The sequence below is a fragment of the Ascidia mentula genome, chromosome 3 (assembly GCF_947561715.1).
Source record: "Ascidia mentula chromosome 3, kaAscMent1.1, whole genome shotgun sequence".
Lineage (NCBI taxonomy): Eukaryota > Metazoa > Chordata > Ascidiacea > Phlebobranchia > Ascidiidae > Ascidia > Ascidia mentula.
Genome location: NC_138568.1, coordinates 18,132,860 through 18,150,501, shown reverse-complemented (window position 1 = coordinate 18,150,501; position 17,642 = coordinate 18,132,860). Strand labels below are relative to the sequence as shown.

The 17,642-nt window shown below is 37.4% G+C and overlaps 2 protein-coding genes and 2 non-coding genes across 4 annotated transcripts; all 4 read left to right on the top strand.

Annotated features, from left to right (window-relative positions):
- Nucleotides 1-6,232: 6,232 nt before the first annotated feature.
- On the top strand, nucleotides 6,233-9,518 carry LOC145895848 (galactose-3-O-sulfotransferase 3-like). Its single transcript, XM_082984628.1, has 7 exons — nucleotides 6,233-6,406; nucleotides 6,462-6,644; nucleotides 7,028-7,179; nucleotides 7,762-7,956; nucleotides 8,380-8,527; nucleotides 8,788-8,910; nucleotides 9,279-9,518. The coding sequence occupies exons 1-7, from the start codon at nucleotides 6,233-6,235 to the stop codon at nucleotides 9,516-9,518; spliced, it is 1,215 nt and encodes a 404-aa protein (XP_082840754.1).
- Nucleotides 9,519-13,739: 4,221 nt separating this feature from the next.
- Nucleotides 13,740-16,426, top strand: LOC145894566 (large ribosomal subunit protein uL13-like). The gene is made up of 6 exons (XM_082983188.1): nucleotides 13,740-13,796; nucleotides 14,446-14,518; nucleotides 14,674-14,806; nucleotides 14,990-15,110; nucleotides 15,319-15,501; nucleotides 16,311-16,426. The coding sequence occupies exons 1-6, from the start codon at nucleotides 13,776-13,778 to the stop codon at nucleotides 16,398-16,400; spliced, it is 621 nt and encodes a 206-aa protein (XP_082839314.1). The 5' UTR covers nucleotides 13,740-13,775; the 3' UTR covers nucleotides 16,401-16,426.
- LOC145896443 (small nucleolar RNA Z195/SNORD33/SNORD32 family) lies at nucleotides 14,839-14,924 on the top strand. The gene has a single exon (XR_014401892.1). It is a non-coding gene; the product is annotated as a small nucleolar RNA Z195/SNORD33/SNORD32 family (small nucleolar RNA).
- LOC145896440 (small nucleolar RNA Z195/SNORD33/SNORD32 family) lies at nucleotides 15,157-15,241 on the top strand. The gene has a single exon (XR_014401890.1). It is a non-coding gene; the product is annotated as a small nucleolar RNA Z195/SNORD33/SNORD32 family (small nucleolar RNA).
- Nucleotides 16,427-17,642: the final 1,216 nt, after the last annotated feature.

Here is a 17,642-nt window from a genome sequence, read left to right as displayed (position 1 = left end):
GTGTTGGGTCTGCATGATACAAAATCCCTAATTTTAGCATAAAATATTTACACATGCTAGTTACTGGTAAACGTAAGAACCAACAACCCTGTGCAAGTGATATAACAACAACGCAAAGATTTTGAAGCAAAAATTTGACATTTAAAGGATCAAAGGGGTTTATATATAATCTTGCTGTGTGTATGCAGCAATATATTAGATCTCACCCAACTACTATAAGAAAATTAATTCTGCATCATTTTTGGGCGAGGTATAACATAATGGTTTTGCTTAACACCTCACATTCTTTTGGAACAACGTATGCCCGTTTACAAAACATTTCAAAATGTTGATATCTGCACAATATGACATAACAAACCAATAACTTTTTCCATTACATAAATATGCAAATTTTTGTGGGTAAATTCATAATGTGGAAACAATTAATTGCAAATTGTTGTTTTCCTTCCCAAATTTATTTTACGCACATATGGCAAGGTATTGTTGTGTGAACTAAATCACTACTGTGTCATAAACAATCACCTTCCAAACCTGGTACGCATGGCAGTAGTTGCCGACTGTAAAATCAAGTGAAGCAAAGTTTAACATAAAATAAATTACTTTGGTGTATGGCGTGCTTCATGGCTCTTCAGATGAGACTGTTGCAAAAATGCCTTTCCACATCCAGGCCCGTGACATTTGTATGGGTGAACACCAGTGTGTGTTCTGCAAAATTATACAATATTGTCCAAAAATGAACGAACTGACAATTGCTGAAACTTCAAAACATATACTTGAAGAAATAAAACGATCGCCAGGTTTTGAAGGAATACAAGTTCAAGAAAAGGATGAAAATATATTTTTACCAGATCATAATAAAACAATAAAATTAACAATTGTAAATAACACAAAATTAAAGCAATATTAAAGTATACTGATGATCAGTTATGGAAAGAGATTTTGACTTTAGCTTTAAAGTGAAAATTTATCTTTAATTACACATTTATACATACATATTATATGTACAAAAAACTTTTCCTGTTAAATACAGTAGGCTATGCATTTAAATGTTAAACAGACGTTTATTGGCACTTGAAGAATAACCTCGACTGCTGTACCAACTACCAAATAGGACTTAAAGTTGAATGTCATCATTTCTGTCACAAAAAACAAACAAAACGAACACATTCGCAGAGTTTGAACAATGATTCCAAGCTATGCTGAACTTTGCGCATCAGCGTTGCATGCAGTAACAAAGTTTCGGTTGCGAAATTCGGCCGAAACCGAATAATCCTAAAAAACTTCGGCAAACCGAACTTCTGCAGAAGTGCATCCCAAGTTTTTATAATTATTCGGTTTCGGCCGAATATTTTTGCAAAATTCCGCCGAAACCGAAACTTTTTTACTGCATGCAACAGTGATACGCAAAGTTTAGAATAATAGTTCAAACTGTACTAGTGTGTTTACCACATCGGGATTTGAACCCTGGATATCCTGGCTACGAATCCCGATCAGGTGCTGCCAATCACCCGCCCACAAGTACGGCCGTTTCTCAACCAAATACGCCTGTTTCAATACAATTTAGGTTAAATATCATGAATTTACCGGATCGTAAAAATAATTTTGAAACTTTTCCGCTCCATAAGTGCAAAAAAGGTTGACAATCACTGTTCCAGCGCACTTAAACAAATAATGTTTAGTAATTGTTAGTGACGCCTCGTTTTGAAACAACGAGATCACGCGTTTTGCTTAATTCTTGTTCCAAGAATTTAAACTAAATCCAGGACATGTCAATCACTAAGTCATTTGTTGAATGTCCGCTGTGGTTTTAGGTATTTCAAACAAAGAGTATTTACAGGCAGTCGATGCTCAACACAAGCAAAGCAACCATGCATGGTTAAAAGGCTAGGACAATTCGAAGGCTTGCTGGATAGCATATTGATAAAGGCAATCACGTTAGATAGAAGAATTATTATAACACAGAGCATGGTCAAAAAATAGACTTTGTATTTTATTACTGTGACGTCACAGTTCCGGCCAATTTTTTGTTTAATGTTTGAATAAGTGTGCTAATCAATACCGATGCATTGCCTTAATTACAAAAAAAACAACCACAGTTTCAGCACACTTAAACAATTAATATAGACTGATTGTTAGTGACGCCCCGTTTTAAAAAAAATGGGGTCACGCTTTTAGGATATTTCTTGTTCCGAGGATAAATGTAATCCAGGACAATTCTAAATATACGCGAAACAATTTGTTGAATGCGCGCTGTGTTAAGTATTAAGTATTGTATTCAAACAAAGAGATTACTGCATTGCGTTGTGGTGTCCAGTCCACAGAGAAATGGCACAAGCAAAGCAACCAGCATGAATGGACCAGTGCTGTATAGGACAATTCTAACGCTCGCTGGACAAAGTCCTTTTGAATTGCAATGTGAGGTTAAAAGAAATAGTCATAGTCAAAATATTTCAACGAGGTAAAATGTATTTATCAATTATATTTGAAGGTTACACAGTTTAGCGAAATTGGTTAGGATTGGTAACATCATTGTTGATATTGACCAAAAACAGCTGCAACAATCAGGCTTTATAGCTTTTGGTTGAAGACAGGATATTTTTATGACTAATGTGTTATGACTTGCGACTAAGCACGATGACGTCAACTCGTTACAGCAAATTGATTTCCACAAGCATAGGTGTGCAACTGATTATGTCATTAGGCCTGTTCGGTTTGCTTGCATTAGGTTACTTATTCCAGATTCAATTCACTGTTATTGTGCACTGGTCTTCTCAGGTACACTAGGAATTACTACAGACAGATGATAGCACATTCAAAAGTGATATACAAATTTCAGCGTTTCCGACAAATGTATAAACTTAAACGTATCAACTTAAAAAAGTTTAATTTTTGCTCGTCAACATCGAATCTTGCACCAATATTCAAAGCCCTTGTTCAGACAATACAAACTGCATTTTGTGAACAGGGTTTTCAGGCGTTTTTATTCCTATAAACGAATTTTAAACATCCTATGTCTCGGAAATAATGAACCGGTGCTTTCTTTGTTTTCTGTCAACATTTTCTGTTTGCCAAGTTGGATTAATCGGCTTCATAACTCTCCACAATGGTTTTATCAACCACGGAAACATCTTCAATTTATGGAAATTAAAGGTGAATTTGAACAGAAGTTTTAATGATTATTATCTGGGCAAGGATATCTCCTGCTGAAAATCCATAGTTGTCTTCGCATATTGATGTAAAAAAGGACCAAAAGCAAACTTTATGGGTCGCCCTCTGGTGGTAAACAGAATTACTGCTGTGCCACCAGGCATGTTTTATTGCTGGAGTACCAGCAGTCTGCATGGTGGTCGAAACGCAGATATAATGAAATTCGTGGCAAACTGCTGGGCCCATTTTCTAGATACGTGGCGCCGAGTTTAAATCTGTCAAAGGCCGGCTCTAGGCAGGTGGCACCGATCATTTTTAGATCGTGCAACGTATGTCGCAATAGGTAGCATTTAGTTTAGGCACCGAGTTCCTATAGGTGAACCTCACATTAGAGTTATGGTCCTTGACCTTAAAAAGGCCTGAGCCTCGGGGCTAGAATTTGGTATTCTCCTTTCTTCTGGTTTTAAACTAATCAATCTTCCAATTTGTATGTACAATTGTATTCTTACCAAGTGCCAATATGAAGACAGGCAATAACAACAATCCTTATCACATAAGTAGTTTACATGGCAACTGATAGGGTATAAAACAGAATGCCCTACCCCGGTCTCTACGGTGGACCAAGGCGGGCAAACCGTGCACTTGTCAAGCATTAGTTGTCAGACTAGTATGACCGACTGCAACACAGGCAGTCAAGAGAAGAGGAAACAATTTACGCTGCCACACGAACTAGCATTTATCCGTTCACATGGTAAAAACGATTTACTTTATAATTTTGCTAGTTATTATAAGATCGTTGCAGACGCAATATCATGTCAAAATGAACGATTGTCATCGCGACAAGAGGAAAAGATTTCGCCCAGACTGACATTCTTTGTTTCCAAAAATTATTTTTAGAAACTTGAACCAACCACCCTGCAACCGATTATGACAAAGACCAGAGCTCCATCTAATCGAAATGTCACAAAAACCTGTCAAGCTCCCGTTTCAAACTTTGTGGTTTACTTTACCTGGACTCGAGGACCTGGCAGTGCAGTTTCGCCGTCGTCAAGCAGTTGCTACGCCAAAAAGTTAAGCGGGGATTTAAGCCGAGCTTAACGTTAAGCGGGGTTTCCGCATTCCACCCTAAGTATTTCAAACAAAGAGAATTTACAGGCAGTCGATGCTCAACACAAGCAAGGCAACCACGCATGGGTAAAATGCTAGGACAATTCGAAGGCTTGCTGGATAGCATATTGATAAAGGCAATCACGTTAGATAGAAGAATTATTATAACACAGAGCATGGTCAAAAAAATAGACTTTGTATTTTATTACGGTGACGTCACAGTTCAGGCCAATTGTTTGTTTAATGTTTGAATAAGTTTGCGCAAATCAATACCGACGCATTGCCTCCATTACAAAAAAACAACCACAGTTTCAGCACACTTAAACAATTAATATGGACTGATTGTTAGTGACGTTCCGTATTGAAACAATGGGATCACGCTTTTCGAATTCAATCCAGGACAATTCTGATTATACGCGAAACAATTTGTTGAATGAGCGCTGTGTTAAGTATTAAGTATTGTATTCAAACAAAGAGATTACTGCATTGCGTTGTGGTGTTTACAGAGAAATGGCACAAGCAAAGCAACCAGTATACATGGAGTAGTACTATAGAGGACAATTCTAGCGCTCGCTGGACAAAGTCCTTTTGAATTGCAATGCGAGGTCAAAAGAAATAGTCAAAGTCATTAATTTCAACGAGGTAAAATGCATCTATCAATTATATTTGAAGGTTACACAGTTTAGCGAAATTGGTTAAGATTGGTAACATCATTGTTGATATTGACCAAAAACAGCTGCAATAATCAGGCTTTATAACTTTTGGTTGAAGACAGGACATTTTTATGCCTAATGTGGTATGACTTGCGACTAAGCACGATGACGTCAACTCGTTACAGCTAATTGATTTCCACAAAGCATAGGTGTGCAACTGATTGTGTCATTAGGCCTGTTCGGTTTGCTTGCATTGGGTTACTATTCCAGATTCAATTCACTGTTATTGTGCACTGGTCTTCTCAGGTACACTAGGAATTACTACAGATAGATGATAGCACACTCAAAAGTGATATACAAATTTCAGCGTTCTCGACAAATGTATAAACTTAAACGAATCAACTTCAAAAAGTTTATTTTTTGCTTGTCAACATCGAATCTGGTACCGATATTCCAAGCCCTTGTTCAGACAATACAAACTGCATTTTGTGAACAAGGTTTTCAGGCGTTTTTATTCCTGTAAACGAATTTTAAACATCCTGTGTCTCGAAAATAATGAACCGGTGTTTCCTTTGTTTTCTATCCATATTTTATGTTTTCCAAGTTGGATTAATCGGCTTCATAACTCTCCACAGTGGTTCTATCAACCACAGAAATGACTTCAATTTATGGAAATTAAAGGTGAATTTGAACAGAAGTTTTAATGGTTGTTCTCTGAGCAAGGATATCTCATGCTGAAAACCCTTAGTTGTCTTCGCATATTAATGTAAAAAAGGACCAAAAGCAAACTTTACGGGTCGCCCTCTGGTGGTAAACAAAATTACTGCTGTGTCGCCAGGCATGTTTTATTGATGGTGTACCAGCAGTCTGCATGGTGGTCGAAACGCAGATATAATGAAATTCGTGGCAAACTGCTGGGCCCATTTTCTAGATACGTGGCGCCAGTTTAAATCTGTCAAAGGCCGGCTCTTAGGCATGTGGCATCGATCATTTTTAGATCGTGCAACGTATGTCGCAATAGGTAGCGTTTAGTTTAGGCACAGAGTTCCTATAGGTGAACCTCACTTTAGAGTTTATGGTCCTTGACCTTTAAAAGGCATGAGCCTTGGGGCTAGAATTTGGCAATCTCCTTTCTTCTGGTTTCGAACTAATCAGTCTTCCAATTTGTGCCAATATGTAGACACAAGGCAGGCACCTTTAAGACTTTTCACAAGTAGTTTACATGGCAACTAATAAAGTATAGAATAGAATGCCCTACCTCGGTCTCTACGGTGGACCGAGGCAGGCAAACCGTGCACTTATCAAGCGATAGTAGTCAGACCAGAATGACCAACTGCAACACAGGCAGTAAAAAGAAGAGGAAACAATTTACGCTGTCACACAAACTAGCATTTAGCCGTTCACATGGTAAAAAAGATTTACTTTATAATTTAGCTGGTTATTATGAGATCGTTGCAGACGCCATGTCATGTCATTATGAACGATTGTTATCGCGACAAGTATGAAAGGATTTCGCCCTGACTCACATTCTGTGTTTCCAAAAATCATTTTTAGAAACTTGAACCAACCACCCTGCAACCGATCTTGACAAAGACCAGAGCTCCGTCTTATCGAAATGTCACAAAAACCTGTCAAGCTCCCGTTTCCAACTTTGTGTTTGTAAAAACCCACAAAACCGGATCAACGTCAATGAGAATATTTCTAAGGGATTTTCTGGTGAAGAACGACATGCTGCATGTGAGTATGTTTGTCACAAATATTACAGTAAACATTTTTTTTAAATCCCGAACAGAGTCATACCTATTATGTTGCTGTTGATATGCCAGGCATATAATATATTTTTTCCCTGGTGCCTAGCTGAACAGCAGATGAAACTTCGATCAAATGAAAGCTACGTTTATTTGTGCCAGGACTGATTATGAAAATAAAAAATAGAGTCCTTTACGAATTAAATTTAATCAATATCATGTTTTCGAAATAAATAGCAGGTCTCTTGTTTATTTTAATAGTTTTGTTTTAAAAATAAATAGCTAGTCTCGTGTTTTGTAAAAGTCTTTAAAATGTGTTGCGTTCATATTTAAAACGCCATCATCTTTTAAAAAATTCTCGTCTAACTCAAGCTTGCCACGTTGGCGTGCCCGGTTCCGTACGTTGGGGGTTTTCCCGGTAAATTCCGATGCAGATATAAATTCCCCTACAACGCAACTATCAGCATCTCTCACACAACGTTCGACGCAAAGGAAATGAAAAGGTGTTTTCCACTTGAAACCAGGTATAAATAGGCTACTTAAAATAAACAAATTTTAACTATGGTTCATCATGCTTTCAAGCAATGGTTCTCGGTGTTAAAATGTTTGTAATGTTCAGCATATAAACAGCAGAGATTATCACAAAAAAAATTAAAAAAAACTATTTACGCATCAAAATGTTTGAAGCATTTTGAAAATAAAAATTTTACGTTAAATAGCAATATTTCCTCTATAAAAGTATAGGCGATGTTCACATCAGCTTTAATAAGAGTGACATAGGGTTTATAAAGCGTTGTACAATAAAAATTTTCCTTTTTATACAAAATCGTAAGGTAAACTACTGCTCTTTTGGCAGAACTGTTTACCTTATTGGGCGTTTCAGGCATTTATACAACCGTTAATACTTTATTTTGTATTTGTACCATGTACTCACTGATACAGTACCTGTACAACGAAATGTAAAGTTGCGTAAAATAAGTTTTGCCAATTTCTTCAAGTCAAAATTCAATCCCAACTAACAACTTTGTTTTCAATTTAATGAACAACATTAACTAACCTGTGTTATTTTACACGGAATTTTGGTTTTAACTCTCTGTCCCTTTCAGGTACTTCACGATAATCAGAGAACCCTGGCATAACTTTCAATCCGCTTTCAATTTTTACAAGACTAAAACACTTACGAGACCGCACTGTCCCGGAATGCCGATCATGTACATCCAGCAAGACAAACAGTTAGATATCCATCAGTTTCTGCTCAAAGCGGCGAGTTTACTTAACAAATCAATACCGTGGTACTTTAGGTGAGCAATTCGAGATTGATAAAGTTCAATTTAAAGTTTCCTTCAATTTAAAGCTTTGTACCATTTCATGCATTACAAACATATTTTATGTGCAAAAAAGCCATAATATTGGAGAGCTGCAGACATGGTGTACACGCACTGTTTCGACCTGTAAGGTCTCATCCGTGCAGCTGTTGACAGTGGCACTGTGCTAGCTTTTACACTAGCTGGCATATTTATCTTTTTGCTGTTGGCAATGGTTGATTACAAGCTACGTTGGTTTTTTTTTGTGCAAAAAGGTCAGTTCTTGACATTTTATATGCTTGAAAACCACGACAGCGCAATACAATTTATTTGTTTACGTTTACTGATTCGAAATAACCCATGCCACATTCAGCTGGTTACGTAATTGGTATAAATAGTGAAATAATTTTTGAAATTCAGGTTTAAAAATTCCCAATCCCACGACTTGGGGATCAACCCAACTTTGGAAGGAAAAGAAATAATTACCGAAAAACTACAGGAGTTGGATAGTAATATGGACTTAGTGATGCTTCTGGAACACTTGGACGAGTCTCTGATATTACTAAAAGTAAGATAACGTACCTAGGTTTAAAACAGATAAACCGTTTCAGCTTACATAATATAAAATAGCATTTCTATGAGAGGTCGGAACCACGATCACGGAGAGACAAGTTCGGATTTTCCAAAAAAAACACTAGCTTTCGCTTCATCAGATGTAAATAAACACTGCGATACAAAAATCAAGCACAGGACGGTCAAACCAATATATATGCAGTACACGATTATCTGTACATCAAGCATTTTGCAAGATCTATTTTTACCTTATAGGATCTCCTGTGCATTAGCTGGGACACGATGAAGAAATATTATCACTGGTATGAGAGAAATTACGAACACGAGGATTTTCCGAGTGAACATCACCGGAAAGTCTTTAGGGAACTCAATCATATTGTAAGTGGGCAACACACAGAACCACTGTATCCACTTATTAGGTCTCGGGTTAATGTTAAGTCTCAACATAATAGCTCGTTAATACACACTTGTTTGATTTCAAAATGCGAAGTTGTATTCTCTAATGGTGTGCAATGTCACATAATTTAAGAATGTATTTTTATTATTTGCAACTATCCAAATGAAATTAAAGAAAAGCGCTAAAGCAGTTTGTAATGTTGTACAGTATACTCCGCACTTGGACAATATTAGCCTTTGCAGACATTGAAAACAATGGATTAATTACGGGCCAAGAGACAAAGATTTGATTCTGTTTCCTGAAATGAACATGTGAATACGTGGTTTAAAGTGTGGCTCTTTTCTACCAGGATATTCAACTGTACGATCATTACAACCAGACGTTTTGGCGACGGGTTGAAATGTTCGGTCGTGAAAAAATGGCGACGGAAGTTAGAATTCTTCGAAGTCACAGAGAAACTCACAAACAGGAAAAGCACGAGTCTTACGTCATCAAGCAGTTTTCATCCTGCGATGACGTAATGACGGAAATGGAAGGATACATGACTGAAAATTCCGGCGGATGCTATATCCCAAAGCTGGAGACTTAGTTCTGAAGCCCAACCTAATTTCCGAACCACTCTTTCACGAAAATTGTTTTCTGTAGATTCTATGCAGCTACAATTTCTTCTTCAAAGTGTCACTGTGAAGCTGCAGTGTAATTTTTTGTGAGGCCAAATGATTAATTCTTTGAAGCGCGTAAAGGTTTTTGACTTAAACCAACGTATTACACATCAAAAAAACTGTCAAAAGTTTTAAATAAAAAAAAAAATTAACCGCAAAGTGTTCACTTCGAAAAACCCAAACTTACAAATACTTATTGTAGAACTTTGCGAGTTGATGCATCCTTAGCTGCGCTTATATGCTTTGATGCACTTACAAACACGCCTAACAAGTTTGACACAGATCAAAGTTTAGTAATCCTATTGCAACCTATATGTAGGATGAAGAGCTTAAAGCTGGGTCTTAACAACATTTACCAATTAGTAAGAATTTTTTTTTTACTCAAATAACAATAAAAGTTATCACAAAACGAGGAAAATGCATGGTCCATGGTCTACACCGGATATATTTCATTAAATTCAGAATTTAATTGCAGTAATCACTATTCAGTTTTCCTTCAGAGAATTGACAGAAAACGATCAGATGTTTTTTTATCGGAATCCTACTCGTATACTTGCTACTGTTTCTTATCATATTGGTTCGAAGTACACAGACCAACGTTTTTCCAACTATGGCAACAGTCATTATAGTATCAACTTACACGTTAAAGCCGTTTCCGTGTGGCCTAGATAATGGAAATTTGACATCACCGCTTGTTCACTAACGCTGTGTCCCTACTATACCGCAGCTGGACATGTGGCCAAACACGAGTGAACTATAAGAACAGCTCTCCTGCATCATGCGGCTGGGCACCTTTACCCCTGTATTTCATGCATACCAGTATAGTGATAAGTAGCGCACCTCTAGTAGTTGCTAATAATTGTATTGCAGTTGTGTTTTTCCGCCTTTCCTTAACGTCTTTCATCTATCCGTTACCCACACTTGCGTTTTTCTCAGCCATGCGCCTCGGCATTTGAGTGCACTTTTGCTTTGGCAGTGGCCAGATTTGCGTGATGTAGAATTCCCTTTTTTGCCCCATGGAAAAATCATGTAGCTGTTGGCTTTTAAGTTATGGTACATTCACGTGATCGCTTGTAATTGGCGAAAATATTGTAAATAATAACAAAAATGTGGTAAATATTTTATATAATGACCGTCTGTTCTAACTTGCTTTTACAACGCTGCATTTGTGTGCTAACAATCGTATAAATTTACAATTTTATTTATACCCAGCTTGCCACATATCTTAAGAGTTCATTTTAACATGACATGCAAGCAAAACGCCCGACAGGAACTTTGGAAATAAATTATTACGAACACCGCCCACATGAGACTTCAAAACAGACATAACATTGAGAAAATGCAATGGTTTAGAATTAGATAGAAGTTGTAGATTCCCAAACCAAAATTTCGTTCTATGTTTGACGCAACACTCATAACAAAGGCTGCGCAGTAGCTCTGCGCGTGCAGACCGCGTGATTAGGTTTGCTTGTACTTGAGTTGCCAGTTTTTTTGTCATGTGCTTTAACCTGATTCTATTTGAATAAGGATTTTACTTGAATAAGGCGTGGATAATGTTTACGTCTGATAACTGTGTTTATCCCAAAAAACTGTGTGACCTTTGGAAGTTTTGCCGGCATCTGATTGATGCAGCTTGTGAATGTGATTTCGCAACGGGCAACCTGTGCCTGCTGATAGATCGGTCGCAAAACAGTTTGGTGAGTGTACTAGAATGTTTGCAAACCGTATATACAATTGTGTTTCTTTTTGTTTATAGAAACCGTTCCTGTTCCGTTGGTGTTGTGCTGGTCATTTTCGTTGTATTGAATACAAGTGTCTGTTGTGTTCTGCGGGCTTGGCCACTACCTAGGAGAACTGGGACGCGTTTTTAAACACATTTGGGATAAAGCCCAAAACTGCTGTGTAGCGTGTAACGCCGCCGATCCGTTGAAAAAGCACGTTACAGAAGTTATTTACCAAAACGCGTGTAGCGCAGCCCTAAATTCCTTAGTGTTCCTTTGAAAAAAATTTACGTTCAAGCATAGCAGAAATTGCCAAAGAATATAAGTACCAAGCACCAAAAACGAAGGTAAAGAAAAAAAAGAAGTCATCTCTGTTAAGTTTTGTATTAGTGCGTACTGTCGGTTTACCCGTTGTCGGCGTATGTCCCCGCTGGGTGACCGTGGGGTACGACTGCGTCTCGGCCTCGCACCCCAAGGGATCCGACTAAGTCTCGATGGCAACTCGGCCTCGTAGGCAACTTGCCTTCTCTATCTCAAGGTTTACTGTTGGAGTTAAAGAACTCCTTTACACAAGTCTGTGCGTCTTCTAAATAGTCTAACTCCCGACTAAACACATACATCCACCAAGCTTCAAGCCAGTCCAAAGTTGTTCATAAATCCATTTATTGATAAATCCAACGAATAAATCCAAGTACAGTACAGTATAATTGTAACTCCTATACAGTGTACTAAAGCAGAACCAACAGCCTAGACCCTTACACAGCAACAGTTAAAACACACTGATCTGGCAGGCTCTAGTTGCTCTGCTTATATAGTCTGCGGTTGGCCACACGTATTGATGCCTTATTTTGAGTTGTTGCGCAACTTGAATGCAACTTGAAGGTGGCCGATTTGGTCGATTACGTCAGTTATTTATATAGCTTAATTAACTAAGTGCCCTAATAGGTTATTTATGTATGGGTAGATTTTGTTTTCAGAATAACTAAAAGTAGTTGTGTTTATTTTAGCTTTATTTATCATTTGCGAAAGAAGTACTTGTGTTTAAATTAACCTTATTTATTATTTGCCAAAGAAATGCCTGTAATTATTTTACCTTGATTTACATAGTTAGTTTGGTTGCCTAAGTTACCTATATGACTTCATTGCCCAAATTACATGGTTAATAACACATCTATAATGTGGCTGCTTCTACCGGCTACAATTTTTTCACCTGCCACCAGCTCGGCATGTTTTTCCTATTAAATTGTCCGATCAGGAATTGACCTAAACCAGAAATGAGTTCTTCTTTTTTCCCATGTCGTTTTATTGGACATCACAACTTGGACATGCGTTGAACGCGTGATTACAATGACTTTGGTTTTAACTCTCGGTCATAATATACTTATACGCTTTGGGCCTTTTATAGTATATACATGTGTTGTGTGGCGACAGTACAATTAAGATGAGAATTTCGTAAATTTTAATTCAAAAGTGACCTAGAGAATTCGTAGAGCACGAGTATAGTTTGATTTACAGAGTCTTTCGTTTCATATGCTGCGATTTTACCCACTAACGAGACAGTAAACGCTCACATTGATGCAATGTAGCTGCCAGAAGCGCAAAGAATGATACAAAATGGTTTACCCAAGCGTTACACGCGTTTTAATGAAGAACTCCTATCTAATCCAATGCATTTACCGCCAATCTTTAGCTGCAGCATTGATGAAGTAGGAACCATGAATACATCCAATGACACGCCCTTACTTTTTTGCCTTTCTACCATATTTTAACCGCCAGTTGTCAAACACAACTGAGAAATCCCACCACGGCTTTGTACTATTTTAACAAAAAAGGCATTTGCCACCCAGCCCAGCAATGTAGTTATACGAAATCGAGTGCTGACGTTGTCTTTTGTTGCAATGACTGCTGGTGTTGTGTTTCCTCGTTTCACGTCTTTGCTCTTTCTCGATTTAATTCCTTCCTTTCATACCAACTCCTACCACTGTGAGAGCAATTTTTATTTCACTGCTTCGTTTCCGATTCACCGAAAAGATAAATGCGTTCAAGGAGCCTCTGAACCCGTTCGCTTTGAGCGACGATAAGATAATTTTACTGGAAAAATGAAAAAAAAGTGACAATGAGAGCGTTATTGAACGCAATATTTACAAATCACTACATCTTTTTATGTTTTTATTATCAGTGAAATGTGATATTTCGAGTGTCAAATGATTTTGATTATAAGTGAAAAAAACAATTTTGCAGAAAAATTCGACCGAAATCAAATAGTTGTAGAAATGTTGGCTTTGGCTAGATAAATTCGGCATACTTAATTTTTGGTGCATCCCTAATTATCAGTGCAGCTACTAATTTTCCTCGCTGAAAATTTTGTAATTTCAAAAAAATATATTTTCATTAGTGAACCGTTGTGAATTTACGCACGTCACAATCACCGCGAGCGTGGTTCTTCCTTTTTTTATCAGCGAAATGGCTGACGGATTTGTGAAGGTTTGTCAAGCGATTTATCGTTTTACTCGTATTCCTAGTCACGTTTACATTTTTTTTAGAACTGTGACATAGTATAAGGTTAACATATTATGTTTGAAATTACTCATACTACTTATTATTCAACTTTTTTAACGTTCCAATGGAATGAGGGCACACTACCCTGCATTGCCTGCAATATAGCCTGTCTTAAGACTGCTTTTGCTTGCCAATGATGATTTCCTACATTGTCTGAATGCATGACTTGTGCTCTGATTTTGCATATATTTGAAACTGAGGCAGGCATCGCTATGATTTATATAAAATATTTTCACTTTGGAAGTAGGCTATAGTTTTAGGTCAGTATATGTATAACTGTATTGCTTCTTGTAACAGCAAACGTTTGATTTTCCAACCCAAAATTTATAACCTTAGCGGGCATCTAATTTTTACATGTAGCTTATATTTTGTTCAGTTTGGAATTTGTGCAAAATTTTTTTTGGAAGGGCACTGTTCATTGTAGTACTAATAGTTTTGTTTTTTATGTCCAGATTTGCAATAAAAACCTCAAACTATGCACCAATAAAACTTTAGTCTTATGAGTTATTGCACAAAGATATTTTTGTCCATAGTGAGTATGAAAACAGATGCTGATTAATGGAATATTTTGCAGGTGCGGATAATTGATGCCAAGGACCACCTTCTTGGTCGATTGGCCGCTGTTGTAGCAAAGTCATTGCTCAATGGTACGAGTGTTTATAAAATACATGTTAAGGTCAAGTAACTGATAGTTAAGCGTTTGATTAATGTAAAATTGTTGAATTTTATTTATCTCCAAAGCAATATCAGTACTGTCAAAATAAAGAAATCAAAATTGAAACCTTTAAATCATGTATTTCAGGTCAAAGAGTTGTTGTGGTGAGATGTGAAGGTATCGTCATCTCCGGGAATTTCTACCGTAACAAGTTGAAGTACTTGGATTTTCTGAAGAAAAGAATTCGCACCAACCCCAAGCGTGGTCCCTTCCATTTCAGGTTTACTTTTAATTATGTGTGTGTGCAGTAAATTAGCCAGTGATGAGTTAGCTACCACAGAACTTTTTCGAATCTGTCCAAGGCATGTGACAAATCATGCACTACCATCTGAGGCAAATATGTATACTGAATAACCAACTGAGGTATGGCCGTTTTTTCTAACTCCAACTGGTGTTGTTATAGAGCCCCATCCAAAATTCTATGGAGAACTGTAAGAGGCATGTTGCCACATAAACTCTATCGTGGAGCTCAAGCACTTGATCGTCTGAAGGTGTTTGAAGGCATTCCCCCACCATATGACAGGGTGTGTACATAACAACTCTTGGTTTTTGGTAATGTTTAAAGAAGAAGGTGTCTGTGATGAATTTTGAAACCACATTTTTTTTTTAATCGTAAAGATCATGCAATTAACCATGCACTACCATCTGAGACACAGGACAAATCGTCACTAAATGACATTTTCTATGTGACCTCCCTCTAAAAAGAGTTTTTGATTGTTTTTACAAAAACAGAAAAAGCGGTTCATTGCTCCATCCTGCCTGAAGGTGGTCAGACTGAAGCCCAAGAGAAAGTTTGCTGAGCTTTCCCGTTTGTCGCATGAAGTGGGATGGAAATACAGGGGGGTGATCGAAGCGTTGGAAGCCAAGCGAAAGATCAAGTCGAAAATGCATTGGGACAAGAAACAGGCACAGCTGGTAAGTTTTCAGTGGTAATGCATCAACCTTGAATGTACATGAAACTGTGAATTTAATGGTTTTCAACATAAGTTGGTACAAAAACGTTAAATACATGCACAAATCTGATTTATTTATGTTGCTGTTCAGTTTGTGTGATGCAGACTGCACAGAAACTTGGTTTTTGCCGCAGACTCATTAGAAATATGCACAGTACTTGCTGGTGCACTGTTTTAATGAGAGACTGACTGTTAAAAAACTAATTGCACGAGCTCTGGCTAGCTTAATCTCGCTTCCTCAGGTGCTGCAAATTACAACAAGTATTATAGTTGTGGACCTGACGCCGCGCATTAAAGAAACTAAATTATGAATACAGTAGAGCCAGAAATTGTCAGAAATAGGTGACATTTCTGATAGCCAATACAAGTTTGTTTCATTAATAAAGAATATCCAAAACATAAAGAAACATTACAACTGAGCTGTATTCGACGATAAGCAAATTCCATATTGCCTAAGTTTGAAATAAACGGAGTAGTTCTACTATATTGTTACGTTTGGCCAACATGATTGCATCCGACTGAACCTTGCTCTCATGAGCAGTATTTGTTTTTACTTCGTAGTGGTTCGAACTTGCCAATGATGTTTTCCTACATTGTCTGAATGCATGACTTGTGCATTGATAACATTTATTAACTTACACTGAGGCAAGTTTACATCGTATGGTTGTTGTAGCAATGCCATATCTATTGTAAAGTAAACAGGCATAACATTATACATATATCAAAAGGTTGAAAGTAATATTCATGTAGTGACTGTAATTTTCTTTACAGAAATTGCGAAAACAAGCAATTGCCAATGCTTCCGATAAACTTGCTGGTATTGACAAGCAGATACAAGAGATGGGATGCTATGCGGTTTAAATCAATAATAAACCAACTTGTTGTCCCTTGTGTCTCAAATGTTAGCCTGAAGTCTGTGGGTTTTATGTTGCAAGACGTTCATGAGTTACAATTGTGTTTCAAGTCTTACTTTTAACACAACCGGAAGGCCAAGCAAACAATATTTGTATGGACGACCCTGTGTGTCACAATGCGGTGCAGGCACATCAGAGAAAAATGTGCTGGTGCCAAGACCTTTTTAAAGAGAAATCCAAACCCAGCTTTGACCATAGAAATCACCTCGTTTTAAAATAAACAATAATACTTTCGAGGTCCTCTTTTGCTATTCATGCCCGAGCATACCAAAGACTGGTGATGCATTTCGAATCGTTTAAATTCAGTTCGGACCGTTTTCATCAATTCATTTGTGACGTCATGCAAACTCTTACTTCTGCTTCTGGACGGACGGCTGATTCGGTGGAATTAATTCGGCAAAAGCATCGGCATATCACTTTCCCAGACTGCATTGGGCCGTGATGCGATGCTAACTGTCTTCGAATTACGAAATGTGTCTAATTAAATGGTTGTGTTAAATCCGATAGGCCAACAGTTAGATTTTGTACTCCAAACATTTTATTCACACATCCCAACGTGTCAAATGAGTGCAAATAATTACATCAAAATTTTAATCACGTGCTGCCACGTTTTGGCCAAACAGAGTAACATCGGTCGGTTTAATTATTTGTTCTTTCATCTAAGCTTAATTTTGGGGCTGTAAATTCCTGTTCAATTTTTCTAGCCCTATATTCTGTGACATTAAATATCTGAATGTTAATCAAACTTGCGTACTTTGTGGCAAAACACAAACTCAAGCCACAGAAAAGGAATTGTTGCATCTTCGACAACAATAGGTATATACTGTGTCTATATTTGGATACAAGCACCTTCTGTGAGTAAATGAAAACAGACGAACTAACCAAATTGTTGCAACCATTTTTAACGGCACAAGACTCCAGCAGATCGTTTATTTTAAACACTTTCCACTGCTTTTGCCACGATAATCCGGATGACCAGTCGACAACGATGGGATCTTTATTTTGTTAGTGTTTAGGTCTGTGGGGACGTCGCATTCAAGATGATTTAAATATCCTCGACAATCATCTCCATCTATTAACGGATATTTGTATATTTTCCTCTTTTCCTTGATTGAGGCCATGTTGAGTCGAACTATTTCTTCATCTTAGTCGAATATTGGGAAAGAAGCGTGGCCTCCAAATGCAGACT